The sequence below is a fragment of the Serinus canaria genome, chromosome 13 (assembly GCF_022539315.1).
Source record: "Serinus canaria isolate serCan28SL12 chromosome 13, serCan2020, whole genome shotgun sequence".
Taxonomy (NCBI): Eukaryota; Metazoa; Chordata; class Aves; order Passeriformes; family Fringillidae; genus Serinus; species Serinus canaria.
In genome coordinates this window covers 1,360,305-1,374,270 of record NC_066327.1, presented here as the reverse complement: position 1 = coordinate 1,374,270, position 13,966 = coordinate 1,360,305, and the positions used below count along the sequence as shown (strand labels likewise).

Here is a 13,966-nt window from a genome sequence, read left to right as displayed (position 1 = left end):
GGTGGATGTGTCATGTCCCCACCTGCCATGGCACCACCGGGATGCACAGGCAGCTGCTCAGGATGTTCTGGTGTCTCACAGCAGAGAAGAAGGTGCTGCAGGTGCCTCTTTGATCAGAGCTGAGGGTGCCTGTGGGAACAGCCTGCTGCTCACTCTGACAGCAGATTTTGAGCCTTGGCTTTGCCAATCATCTCACAGCAAATACCAAGACATGGAGAGTGAAAGTCCCTGTGTCCTTTGGCTGCTGCTTGGGTGTTTGCAGAGCCAGCAGTGCAGTGACAGCCAGGACTGTCAAAGGAAGAACCTTCTGTGAAGCAGTGCTGCTCAACTACTGAGATATGACAGTCCATGAAATGGTTCTTTAAAGGGTGTCTCACCAAAAGGATTTTCCTTTTGAGTGTCTGGATCTCCTGCTCTTGGTCTGAGCTCCAGATGAGAACCAGTGTATTGACTGGAAGGTACTGAGGTTACAAACAGAGTAAAAAAAAAAAAATTGTGGAGGAAGCCCACTCAGAACACATCTCAGTTCTTCTCCTTCCTCAGAGCATGTTTTGGAGTGCTGTGGCTGAGGGGCAGTGGGGGTGGAGCTGAAGTACTGCTCCTGAGTGAACCCCACAGCTCTGAGGAGCACGGAGCCTGGTCATGGAGCCCAGGAGGGACCTGGGAGCTTTACTACCTCTTTAATTCTCTCTCCATGACCTGTGAGTGCAGATCTCCCTGGGGCAGCAGAGCGTTCCCTGTGGGGGTGCCCCGTGGTGCTGCGGTTCCAGCGGGGCGCATGGGGTCCTGCAGGCAGTCACAGGAAAGCTGTTTCATAACCTCTGCTGGGATTCATGAGACGTTCAGAGACAGGTTCTCCACATAGTCAACATTTTATAAGGATTTAAGGCTGGGAGCTCTTTGAAGCACCGATGCAGCTTGTTCTGCCATGACAAGGTGGAGATGAATGCTGGCGTGACTTCCATTCCCAAGGAAAATGCTCTTTTGCACGGATCACAAGCTGTGGCTCTGCTGCTGTTTGAAGAGACCAGAGGAATCTCAGATCCAGGCACTCAGTGCCACATCAAAGCCTTCCCATCTGAAGGTGAGGTGATGGGGAGCTCCAGCTCCATGTCCTTCGTGTTTGGGCAGCAGAAGGAAAGAAGGTCCCTGAACTAGGAGTCGCTTGGAGATCAAAGCTCTGCTTAGCAGAGGCTGATAGGGCAAAAAGCCAGGATGGCAGCAGAAAGAACACAAACCCTGGGGAAGATCTGGGCCATCTGATAGCAGACCTCCAGAGGGGCCTGGGAGACCTTCTGCTCTGCTGGAGGAGTGGGGCCAGCATCTCCCCCTGAGGAGGCAGACCTGCAGTGTCCTGGGCTTGACTGAAGCCATTCCGTTGTGCCTGAGGGATTGTTTAATTAAAAAGAATGCTGCACCATCACATTCCAACTGTTTTTTCCACACATTGCTGCAAGTAACATCTAAAATAGCTCTAAAAGGCAACAAACCATTCCCCAAAGCAGGGGGGCAGATGAACAACAGGAGAGGGAAGGAATTATGTTCTCTTTCAGCTTTCTGTGTCTGTGCATTTGCTTCTGCATTTGCAGCCCTTGGGGCTTGTTTTAATTTAAATTTCCTTAAGAAAAACCCTGTTGAAGGAATGCTGCCTGCCGTGGCTGGCTGTTCTGCTTTGGCTTTGTCCTGGGGAAACTTTGATGGTTGTAGGGCAAGAGTTGCTTTTCAGACTTGGTGGGAAATGCCTGGATAGAGGATGGCAAGCACCACCAGAGTCACTTCTGGTGGGACTGGCAGTCTCTCAGCTCTCCCTTCGTGTTCATTCCTGTCCCAGGGCTTATTTAATTGCTTAACAAAGGCATCCTCTGCAACCACTGAGAAAAGACCAGTGCAGGGAGGGAAAAAAAGCAAACTTATATCAAGCCTTCCATCCAAGCACAGGGAGATATTGCTGCTGACCTCAGTGTTTATAACCGTGGTGTCCATGATGGAATGGAGTAGCTGAGCCCCAGCATGGGGATTGATGTGTCCAGATTGATTCAGGGACTGGGGGCAAAGTGAGGACTGGTTCTGAGGGTACCTCATGGCAGCAGGTTGTGCTCAGTCTCAGAGAGCTCCTTCTTCCCCTTCAGGGATGGGTTTGAGAGTGGCTTGTTAGGGCTTTATCCCAGGATTTGCTTTCAGTCTGGCAAAACCTCACTGGGTCTGACCCACAAGGTGGAGCCCAGTGGCCTCTGCCTTTCCAACTGGGGGCTTGCCATAAAACTGGAAGCATGTGGGAGCCAAGCCAGGGCTGGGCATCCAGCCAGGCATCCCATGAACTCAATCCACAAGCTGCTATGCCATGTTATTCCTGAGCACATATCCAGAGCATGCAGCAGGCGAGCCCCACGTTTGCTGCCCCTGTGCCATCCTGCTCCCTGCTGCTCCCTGTCCCCTGGCTTGTCACAGGGAGTCAGAGCTGTCACCACTGACTGACGCTCTGTGGAGAGGTGAGAAAATGCATTTTTCATAAAACTCACAGCTCATGGTTCCTGGTGGATCGATAGGGCAGCTGCAGGAGTCCTTTGCGTGCCCACTGTTGGGGCACCTCCGTGCCAGGTGCTCTGCAGGGAGTGGCAGGGGTTCCTTGGCTTGGCAATCCCCATGGGAAACCTGCATGCTGAGCTGGGGGTGCTGGCTGAGACAGGCTGAGATCCAGCCAGGGTGGTTGTGCTGGGCAGGCAGAGTGGTGTGGGTGCTGCTGTGGGAGTCGTGTGCTGGAGCCATCACCGCTGGATTTCTGTAACAATGAGCAGGAATTTTTCATGGTTTCTTAACCTCTTAATTGAGTTTCTTTATAGGGAAGCTGGCATCTGACAGGGGAAGGAGGTTGTTATTCCCTATGAGAACCACGGTGAACAGCAGGAACTTGGAAAATCCAAAAAGCTGTTTCCAGAGAGGCTGGGAATAAGCCAGTTAAATCTTTGGCAATTTGTGGGCCCAGCTGCAGTGGGACATCAGGATTCTCTGGGACCTTGTTAGTGCAGCATGTGCTTTCTTTCCTATTAGATTCTCCAATCTTGGGAAAGCAGAGGGGATAAAAACACACAGAATGCTGGGAGACTCCTGGGATAGTGTGAGGCAAGGTGTCACCTTGCAAATAGGAACTGATGGAAAGGGTAGATCTGAGTGAGGGGAGAAAACACCACTTATTGTATGTGCTGTGCATGGGAAATTGCAGCAAGGAGTGGGAGAAGGGAATAGGTACAGGCAGGACGAGAGGTGGTTTTGGCTGGGATTTGGGGTGGTGGGGAGGTGAGGAGGAAGGGAAAAGCTGTTTCATGTGGTTGAGGTCAGGCAGTGTGACAGCTTTTAGAAAGATGTTTGTCCTGAAGGTCCCTGTGCATCTCTCATCTCCAGGCAAGTCCTAAAGTTCTTAATTGGAGCAAAGTGCACCAGTGCTCTGGTGTGGGCCCAGAGGTCCCTGCCAACCCCAGAGCTCTGAGGAGTGAGTGTCATGTGGTGTGCAGGCAGAACAGAGCCCTGCGAGAGCAGCTGCCAGAAATTCAGAGAGATGCACTGCTTATAAATAATAAATGATAAATTCAGCCTCTGATCTTTGAGGCACGCTCTGCTTCTGCACACTCCATGTTGGCAGAGAAGATCCCCCATCCTGGACTCAGCAGTCTGTCTCTGGTGTGGAGGGTCTGAGGGGTGCTGGGGAGGCAGCTCGTGGAACTGGGGTCGTGCTGAGCCATGGTGGAGCGTGGCCCCTCTGCCAGCAGCACTAATGAGCATGGCCCCTGTGCCACGGCTGCTAACGAGTGGTGGGGAGGGCGAGGGCAGCCGTGCTCAGGCTTCAAACCGCCCCAGCTCAGAGCTGTGCTCCTGTCCTCTGGAGAGCAGTGTTTTGTGTGAATGCAGCTTGCTGAATGAATTAATTAAGTCAATTTAAATGACAGACTAAACGATGCTTAGTGTTAAACTGTGCGAGCTGTATAAACAGCAGGGTCAGGGTTGCTGTGGCCGGGTAGAGGGTGCGGTTCTGGCTTTATCCAAGTGATTAACAACAACTTCCTCCCATGCTCTTGGGGGAGCTGCGGCAGTGCTGGTGAAGCTGCTGGTGCCAAGAGCTGCCCCCACCATGTCCGGGCACTGCTGGGCTGTCTCCTGCTGCTGGACACATCCCTGTCCTGCTCCTGGCACCTGGCTGTGCTGTTGGAGCTGTGTTGGGTGGTGTCATGGCCAAGCTGCTGCTCGAGGGGCTGATGTGAGCTGATGGCTGCACAGGGAGCCTGGAGGGGTTATTAATATTTATTGTTATTATTTGTTAGCAGTGGTTACAAAGGTTGCATGAGTGCTCAGTAGATGCCACGCTCTGTAAACATGTGTTTGTGCCATGGTAATCCTGCCCCTCCCACCCTGTGCCCGTGTCACAATTCCCTCCTGTGGGCTGATTCCAGTTTGGAGCAGGAGTTCTGCTGCAGGGACCTGCTGCCCGTGCTCAGGCCGGGCCCAGCCAGCCCAGTTTATTCCTGCCAGCCTCAAAGTGTGGCTTCCTTGCTGTGTGGGTTCTCTGTAGGCAGCAAGAAGGTGTTCCCACAACTTTTCCCTTTGTGTAGGAGTGTTTTTAACACACCAGAGCAGAGCCCTAGTAGGAGTAAAGGATGAGGAGCAGGCAAGAAGAATAAATGTTTTTTTAAAGCAATTTCATAAGTGACATGAATGGAATGGTCTGTATGGCAGCTACACCGTCTCCACTGAGATCCTGGAGGTGTGAGGGGGCTTGCAAACAACTGCTGCTCCCTGGGCTGTCCTGCCTGGCTGGGGCTTCGTGCCCAGGTGGGACCCTCTGGCAGGGCTTGGGGCTCTCAGTGTAGTGGGGCTGGGGATACCCACTGGAGGCACAGAGGTGCTTTCCTGAAGACAGGATGCCTGGAGGAGCAGAGCTGCTGAGATCATCCTGGGCATTGACTTCCAGTGATGGTGTGTGCAGGTTGTCCTGCTTGAAAGCACAGGGTTGTGCAAACCCAGCTAGTGACTGGGGAAGGGCATTAGAGTGTGGCCTCCCAGTAATCCTCCGTGGCCTCCCAATAATCCTCTCTTTGCCCACCAGCTGTTTCCTCTCCTAGGCACAGGCTGAATTTCAGCTCCAAACCTCCTCTTTCTCCTGTTGGTGTAGCTGTACAGTCAGCAAGCAGGAGGGACAGCTGGCCACAGGGTGCCCCCAAAGTGTCTGTAGCATACCAGCAAACATGAGTGCTCCTCACAGACCTGGGGACCCTCTTGCTCAGAGGAGGAAAATTGCAGGTCAGGTCAGCTACATTTCCTTTTTCTGTGGCACTGCACATCACTCAGCCTGTCACGGTGGGCTTGGCCATGGATGCCACCATTGCAAGGACATTGTGTGTGAAGGGGATCTCAGCTCACTGTGAGTGCACTCTGTGTCCTGAGAGCCTCTCCCGTCCCACAGCCCCTGTGCACGGCTGGCTGGAGCTCATTCCCTGAGCTGCTGTTGCCCAGGAAACTTCCCCTTCAGCCGCAGAGGCTGTGAGTGCTGGCAGGTCTTTGTGCCCTGCTTCAGCTGGAGGTGCCTGGGCTGTGTTCCTGAGGGTTCCCATCCCTGCCCTGCCCTCACTGAGGGATCCCTGTTGGTGCTTTGTGCTGGGAGGCACACAGTGTGCTGCTGGTGCTCCCACTGCCATCTCAGTGAGGCTGCCTGGACAGAAACCTGCCCTGAGTCCGTTCATCTGCAGACAGTTTGGAAGGCTGTAATACCGATCTTGCTCCCTGAGCTCATCCCGAGGTGAAAACAAGCATTAGCTTATTGCTATTGCTTATTCTTAGAGATAATTGGTATTTTTGTATCAGCACTGGGGTAGCAGCAGGACCAGGACAGTGTCTGTCCCCTTTGCTGGCACTGCTGAGGGACCTCCAATCTTGTGTCCAGTTCTGAGCTCTCATGGCAAGAAAAACATGGAAGGGCTGGAGCACGTCCAGGGAAGGGAACAGAGCTGGGAAGGGGCTGGAGAGTCAGTGCTGTGAGGAGCAGCTGGGAAAGGGGCTCAGCCTGGAGAAAAGGAGGCTCGGGGGAACCTTCTCCAGGAGGGAGGAGCCAGGTTGGAGTTGGGCTCTGCTCCCAGGGAACAAGGGACAAGACAAGGGGAAATGGCCTACAAGCTCTGCCAGGGCAGGCTCAGGGTGGACATCAGCAGGAATTGCCTCATGGAAAGGGTGCTCAGGGACTGGCGGGGCTGCCCAGGGGATTTGGAATCCCCATCCCTGGAGATGTCCCAGGAACACCTGGAGGTGGCACTGAGTGCTCTGGGCTGGGGACAAGGTGGGGATGGGGCACAGCCTGGACTTGATGGTCTTGGAAGTCTCTTCCAACCTCAGTGATTCTGGAATTCTGTTTCCAACTGGCTGCAAAGCCAGAGGCTGATGTTGGGGCTGAGGAGCTCTGGGATGTCTCTCCTGGAGCAGCAGATCAGAGCTCAGATGAGACTCCTGGCAGATTTGTTGGAGTGGCACAGGATGGGCAGCGTGGGGGATGTGAGAGCACAGTGCTGCCAGCAGCAGGAGGCATTAATGAAATGTGCTCCTCTCACTGGCTTCCTTGGAGCTGTCACCTGTGACTGTGGGAGCTGCGTTCCTGGCGCTGTGCAGCTCCCTGTGCACAGCTCTGCCCTCAGTGGAATGGCCCTGCTAATGGGGAGCACAACTCTGGGCTGCTTCTGCTGCCGCAGACTGGGATTTCTGGAGCTGTGGAGCAGAACCTCCCAGCCAGCAACATCTCCTCTGATAGGAGGGCTACTGCCAGCAGTGGAGATTTCTTGGAGTCTGACCCTTTGCTCTTTCCCTAGTACCTGATTTTGTTTGACAAAAAAGGATTATTAAGAAAAAAACCAGCCCCTCCACTCTGCACAAAGGGAATTTGTGGCCTTCCTAGTCCAGTTTTGCTGCTGCCTGGCTGCTGTACGTGCTGGATCCCCAAAGATGCCCTCAAATCCAAGCAAACATTCCCTGTGCAGGTGGGGTCACCATGACCACCCTTTCTGCTTCACAGGCTGAAAGGGTTGTTTCTGGAAATCCATTGTGTCCACAGAACGTTCTGTGTGGAAATCCTCTCCTGCCCTCTGCGTGCGTCTGTCTGTAAGGAGATGTCAATCTGTGCAGGCTGCTCTCCAGGAGCTCCAGAGCCCCTGTTGCACATGTTGGCTCCTCCTGCCTACCTGGGATTGAAGCAAAGTGTTAATTGTTGTGCAGATGTCATCTGCCAGGCAGGCAGGAGGCTGGAGGCTTGAAAGAGGCTGTGCTGTCATTTGCTAGCAGCCTCCTCGGTACACGTGAGCTCTATTTTTATTGGGAGTGTGCGTTTGCTTTCAGCCACTGCTTTGTTGAATTTCTCTCTTTTTTTTTTTTTTTTTCTCCTTTTTTTTTTTTTTTTTCCCCTTTTTATTTCCAGGCTTGCAGATAAAGTTTGAGGGATACATCTATTTTTCATTATTCCATTTTTTCTGCTTGTTTTATAACTGAAAAACCTCAACCAAACCCAAGACCTGTTCCCTGTGTAAAAAGCATTAGTTTGTTCTGAGATGAGACGGAATTGTGTGTTGTGGTCACGCTGGACTGAGGTCATGACTGTGGGACTATCTAGAAGGGCACGAAGATCAAGATCTTCTTTGAGCAGAGGGAGTTTGAGGCTGTGCATTGTACTCTGGGTGTGGCAGCTCAGGAGCCTCTGGGTGTTGGTTGTAGCCTGGTTTTGCTTGGCCATGTGCCAGGAGAGAGCCGGAGGCTCTGGCCACAGGTTGGCTTATGAAAACAGGGAGCTTTATTCTACTCCAGCTGTGGTTTAATAAGGGTTTGTGGGTCCTTGAGGTAGTTCTTTGACCCTTTAGAAAAGAGGAGATACTGAAGGAGGAAATGGGAGGTGATGCTTTCCTGCACTGTGTGAGTTAAGCAGGGGAACTCATTGCTCAGGGATGCTGTGGGTGTCAGAAATCCAGATCTGTTCCAACACCAATAAATGAGAAAAATCCAGTTGATGTGGTAGAGGTGGCTCAGAGGTAGAGGCTGTTGCTCAGGAAGACCCTGGCTCAGGAGTTTTTGGAGGATGCAGAAGTACATCAGGTGCACTGTTACCTCTGCTCCCTGCTCTGTCCCTCTCCTGTCCACCACTGACCAGTGGGATGTGGGGGGTTGCTTTTTCTTTTTCTGGCAAAAACCAAGCAGGGAGAGGAAGAAGTAATAAAGTGAAGTGGAAGGACAAGGTGAAAAGGTGGAAGGAGAGGAGGCTTCCCTCCATGTCCCTGAAGGCTTCTGGGGGAAGAGGTTCTTTGCTGGCAGGAGCTGGTGCTGCTGTGAGCAGGTTTTCTGCTTTTGGGACACAAAGTGGTTGCTTCAGGGAGGGAAAACTCTGCTATCTGATGTGCCATCCTGATGGACAGCAAAGCAAGATATTTCGGACTGTGTGTAGGGGAGGAACTTCTTTAAAACCTGGATAGGAGTAGGAGCAGACTTGATGGAGGGATGAGTAATGAAGGAGTGTTTGAACGGAACTAATCAGTCCTATCTTCTTTCAAAAGACCTCATTTAGTTTAATTTAGCAGCGTGTAAATTTAGAGCCAATCAAAGGAAATACTTGTGCAGCCTGTGTGCTGGCAGGCTGCTGCACTCCCTAGCCCAGCAGAGAGCTGAAGGCTGTAGGTGGATCCCGAGCCTCGTGTGAGGCGCTGGGGGCACATGTGTGTGTGTGCTCACACTCAGGGTGGGCACACCAGCTCTGTGCACCCACTACAGCAGAAACCTTCATTTCCCCCGTGATGTGCTCCATCAGGGTGGCTCTGTGCCATGGCTCTGCTCCCTGATCCACCTGGGCATGGTCAGAGCCAGCTCCTGGCCCCATGGCTGGGCTGAGCCTCTGCTGTGAGCAGCAGGGAAAGCCTTGTGCTGTAGGAACCACCAAGTAAGCCTTGCTGACCTCTGCAAAATGTTGTTTTCCTCAAGAAAAACCTACATATGGATTAGAGGAACCCCTGATCCTTGTACAGCTGGTCTTTTTGTTTAATTTGAATTAACGCAGCTACTTCTGTATTTAAAATGAGGCACAGACATAAAAAGCCTTCACAGGATTGCCGTGCTTTTTTTTTTCCTCTCTAGTTGTCATCCATGGCACTGACACAGTGATTTTAAACAAGTCTTGCAGGTCTCCTCATGTTTTCCAGGAGAGATATTACCCCCTGTGGGGTCAGTATAAGTCTCTTGGCATTACCTGTCACAAACCCCATTAGCAGTGAGCCCCCAAGAGTCCCCTGTGCTCACACCTCGAGGTGTTGTGCTTCCTGCAGTGTCACACCCCTGATCCCACGCTGTGTTGCAAAGTGTTGTGTAAAGAGTCTTGAAATCTTCAAAAATGGAAAAAAAAATACTGTTGGGTTTGTTTTGCTTTGCATTTCAGGCTGGTGGCAATGTCTCCTTGGGCCAGGCTCCTCTCCACCACTGCCAGAGTCAGCCTGCTGCTGCTGCTGGGGTCTGTGCTCTTCTCCTGCTCCAGCCAGAGAGTGCCTGTAAGTTTTAGCTGTTCCACCTTGGTTTCAGACTGATAAAACACAGATGCTTTTTGCCTTTAAGGAAATGCCCATTATTCTTTAGGAAACATCTTTCTCCTTGAATTATGAAAACAAACCAGAAAAGATTCTACTGATTTCTGCGTAAATGAAGAATTGCTTGCGTGGTGCTGCCCGTTTTTGCTAGAAATGCTAATGAAAATGGGGTATTGCAAAGCAACTGTGGCCAGGCAGTGACAGCAACACTTAAACGAACCAAGTCACATCCTTTTATCCTTACTGAGCATTTAAACCCCGGCACTTTTCCTGAGCAGAGCTGGTAAACATCAGCTGTCTCCATTATGTGTTTGAACAGATCCAGCACTGGGAGGCCTGGTGGTAAATTTACAATAGCCTGTATCACTAACTCCCTCTTGGATAATCACAGAGCTGTGGAAATCAGCTAAATAATAACTGCTCCACTCACTTCTTTTTAGTCCTGTTGAGTCTTGGCTCAGAAAATGTTAACATTGATTTTCATCTGCAGAACCTGGGCTTTTATGGCTGTGATTGTTCCCGAGCTTTAAGCATTTGTTATAATTTGAACAATTCCAAGCCCCTGATGCACTCAGCAAAAGCAGGAGTTAAGATCTGGTTTCTCGTGTATTTCCGAAATCGCAGTCGCTTTCCACAGCTGAAATAAAAACATTCTATAGGTTTGTCAGCCTTCTTTGTGTGCTACCACAGTCATGGAATTGTGGAATTGTTCAGGTTGGGAGAGACCTGTATGATCATTGAGTACAACCTTTAACCCAGTGCTGCCCACGCCACCGCCAGCCCAAGTCCCCAAGTGCCACATCCACGCTGTTGTTGCTACTGTGCGTGTTTTGCTCAGGTTGACATTTCTGTTGCTCAGAAAGACTCTTCTAGGCTGGAAACGGATATTTATATGCAGAGCATCCAAATTCTGACAGAAAATGTGCATGCATTTTTTCCCAAAGAGTGGAAGAACTGAAGGAAGAATGTGTCCCAGAATTTCCAGTTAACCTCTGAATTTACTTACATTTTTCCCTATGAAAATATCCTAAGGATTAAGATCCAAACACTTCATGAAGTGAGCTGTAACTCCATCTTAATTGCCAACAATTAGGACTAATCATTCCCTGTAGGGTGGTTAACTCAAATTCTTCAGTGGTGACTGAATTGGTGATCTCAGAAGCTGAAAATATTCCCTTCAGCAGGCACTGAGCTGTGGGGATGATGAGCCTGGACCAGTTCAGCTGTTCCTGTTGGAATGAGAACAGCCCAGACTCAGGAGTCAATGCCTGGTGTGAGAGTACAGGTCATTTCTGTGCATTCTCCAGAGTTTTTTGTGACTCCCACCAGCTCCCTAGGGAGGCTTTCACCAAAGGTTTCCCTCACAGCAAGGATTTTTTTCCCCGCTGTTCTTCCCTTGGTGTAATGTTGAGCTGCTCGTGCTGGCTGCTCTCCCACACCTCTGCCAGCCTCGTGCTGCACTTGCCATGGAGGTGGTGATTAAATCCCTGAATCCCTGCCTCATTGTTTTAAAAGCCTTGGAGAACACTGGAAGAGGGTGGAGAAGAGGATCCTCACATTTGTATCATGTGGGAAACTCGGTGTGTTTTTTCCCGTGTCCTGTTTTGGAAACAGCTGAACTATTTTAGCTGAAATCTTCTCCAAGCCTGAAATAAGTGCATTTAAGGAAAAAAAAAAAAAAAAAAAAAAAATTCCACCAAACCCCAAACCAACCAACAAGCCTTGAGGCATTCCAGTCATGTGGAAAATTTCAGCTGAAAAAGTTAAAAGTTTGACATATTTTTAGGCAAGGGAAAATGGGGTCTTACAATGTTATACAACCCTAATAATAGACAGGGCTCCTGCCTCTGACTGAAATACAGGTGAGACTCTGTGAGAGCTGGTTTGAAACCTGCAACCTGCTCTGGAATAGGAAATAAGCTGCATTGCTTTGTTCAGCACAAATGTCATGCTAGTTATGCATGTTTAACCTTTAATATACTTTAAATCTAAATTTAACCGTGTGGAAAGAATCTCGGATGTCAAAAAAAAAAAAAATCTGCTGGCGAGGGAAAAAATTTTGTATTCTCAGCCAGCACTAAATTACCCAGATGCAATTGCTAATGAGCTGAATCTCTTCTCTCCAAAAGGAGTTTGCCCTTACAAAAATAGAAGAGAGCGACATAAAAGATGACAGTGGGAAGGAGCTGGGGACAGAGGATGACGCTGATCCTGAAGACCTGGAAGTGTTTTACCCCACGGATCAGTGGCAAACCCTGCGTCCAGGTAACTGCTGCTGGCTAATTATAGCATGCCTCTGGAACCCACCTGCCAGCACTGACAGGAGCCTTGCAGACACTCCAAGGGCTGTTTGTTCCCATGACAATGTGTGCTTTTGCTGGTGCTCACATAAAAAGGAGGACTCGGTGACCCAGTGCAGGGACTGGAGGCCATGGGCACAGTGTCCAAGGAGGGGAGCGGTTGTTCCAGGGCTTTCAGGTCACTGGAGCAGGAGGAGTGGGCTGCCAGCCCCCTTGTGGGTGGGGGGCTGTTTCTGTCACTGGTTCCACAGCCCTTTCTCTCTTCATTTGACAAGGGCCAGGTTTTATAACATTTGTTGGCACGTGGATTCTCAGGTCTGCTGTGCTCCGGTGTGGCGCTGCTCAGTGGCAAGCTGATTAGGAGCTGTCACTGGAGCACTGCACAGCTTTTTAACAATGGGTTTTCTGTTCCTCGGCTGTTTGAAAGCTAGCTTTTATTTCCATCTGTGCAAACCACAAAAAATCTCTTCCCTTTCTTTGGGTTGGTGTCTTTCATTAGACATGCCTGGGACTCTGTGGCGAGAGGAGCCCAGCAGAGCAGCTTGGCCTCCGTGTGCTGGGACGGCTCTGGAGGGGCCAAATCCATTCAAACACACACAGATGCACGTGTGCATACATATTTCAACAATTAGCCTGTCTCTGGGGTCCTGAACGAGCTGTTTAATCCACTTGTGCTTTGGTGTCCTCATGTATATGCAGGTGTAATACCTTCCCACCTCACAAGGGTGAACTAAGTAGTAATTAATTTTTATAAAGTGCTCTGAATTTAAGAGCTTTATCCTGTGCTCAGTATTATCATTGAAAGAATAAGTATGGGTTCCATTTGTCTTGAAATTTCTGCCAGATATAGCAGAATGACTTTTCCAAATGTAAATCTTTGTATAACATAAATGGCTACAAAAGCCCCTGCGTTCCACAGAGCTGCAGTATATACTTATATTCCATTTCTGTACCATTATGTATGGAAGGCGTGTGGTGTCCCTGCTCATTATTCAGCCTGGCAGATCCCCACCAGCTTTGTTGGAGCAGAACATGTACATACTTGCAATCATTAGAAACCTCATTACAGGGTTTGTTCACAAGCACCTTCTCCACTGCTCGGGTGCCTTATTCTGCTTCATTTTTGTAGTTATTCCATGTTGGGCACATGCAGTGAAGGGCTTGTGGAAGTGGGGAGCTTGTCAGTATTCCCAGAGGAGAGTAATTTTGGTTACTCTTGTAAAGACTTAAATGGTGTCCTGCCTCATGCTCTGACTGCTACAGATCCCAGCACTGGGGACATGGCACAAAGAGGAGCCTGCCTTGGTCTCCTGCTGCCAGCCTGGGTTTCTGTCTCCTGGGGGTTCTTCTGGAGTGAAACCCCTGTGAGGACTGGCACTGACACCTTCAGCACGTGTTAGCCGAGGCTGGGGACCCTGTTAGCAGCATGAGCCCATCCCTGTAGCCTCTGGCCCACGCTCTCCCAGTGTGAGCACAGCTCTGGCTGGGCAGGGAACTCTGGCACGAGGGAAGCTGCTGCTGTGGCTGCACAGGGATTCACCTTTTGGTGCTGCAGCAGAGCCACGCACCTTGGCAGCATGTCCCACCCACTGGTTCTGCATTTTGCCATGTTTTCCATGTGGCTGCACTCACTGGCAGCTGAGCAGAGCCTGGCTGGGCTGGGCTGGGTCAGAGTTCGCCTTCTGCTGCCCATCTCTCCAGGACACCCCCACTCCCTCCCCCGTTGTATCCCTGTGGCAAACTAGGCCAGTCTCTCTGGGGGAAGCAAATGTTTGAATTTAGAATTTGGATCTACAGTTCTGAACACTGGAAGGGAGCTTGGAGCTGCATTTCCCCCATCTCACTCCTGTTTCAATTTGTTCCTGTTCTGAGCTCGTGCAGGATTTTGTGCTTCTCTACAATGGTGCAGCAGCTCATCTTTTATAGATGTGTTCCCAGTTTTCCTCTGCTGAGTTTCCAGTTCCCTGTTGCTAATTGCATCAATCCACATTTCCACCGGGACTGCAGCAGTGTCATCAACCTGTAACCTGTCAAATCTCCCCCCCAAATTCGATTGTTATTGTGTCTGTAACGCTTTGGGCA

The 13,966-nt window shown here is 50.5% G+C and overlaps 1 protein-coding gene across 1 annotated transcript in view; it reads left to right on the top strand.

Moving 5' to 3' along the window:
- The window catches only part of SIL1 (SIL1 nucleotide exchange factor), a 111,631-nt gene that overhangs the window by 12,794 nt on the left and 84,871 nt on the right, over positions 1-13,966 (top strand). Inside the window, exons 2-3 of the mRNA XM_018923986.3 lie at positions 9,440-9,548; positions 11,714-11,849. Of these exons, the coding sequence (XP_018779531.2) occupies positions 9,440-9,548; positions 11,714-11,849 (245 nt within the window). The remainder of the gene's footprint in view (positions 1-9,439; positions 9,549-11,713; positions 11,850-13,966) is intronic.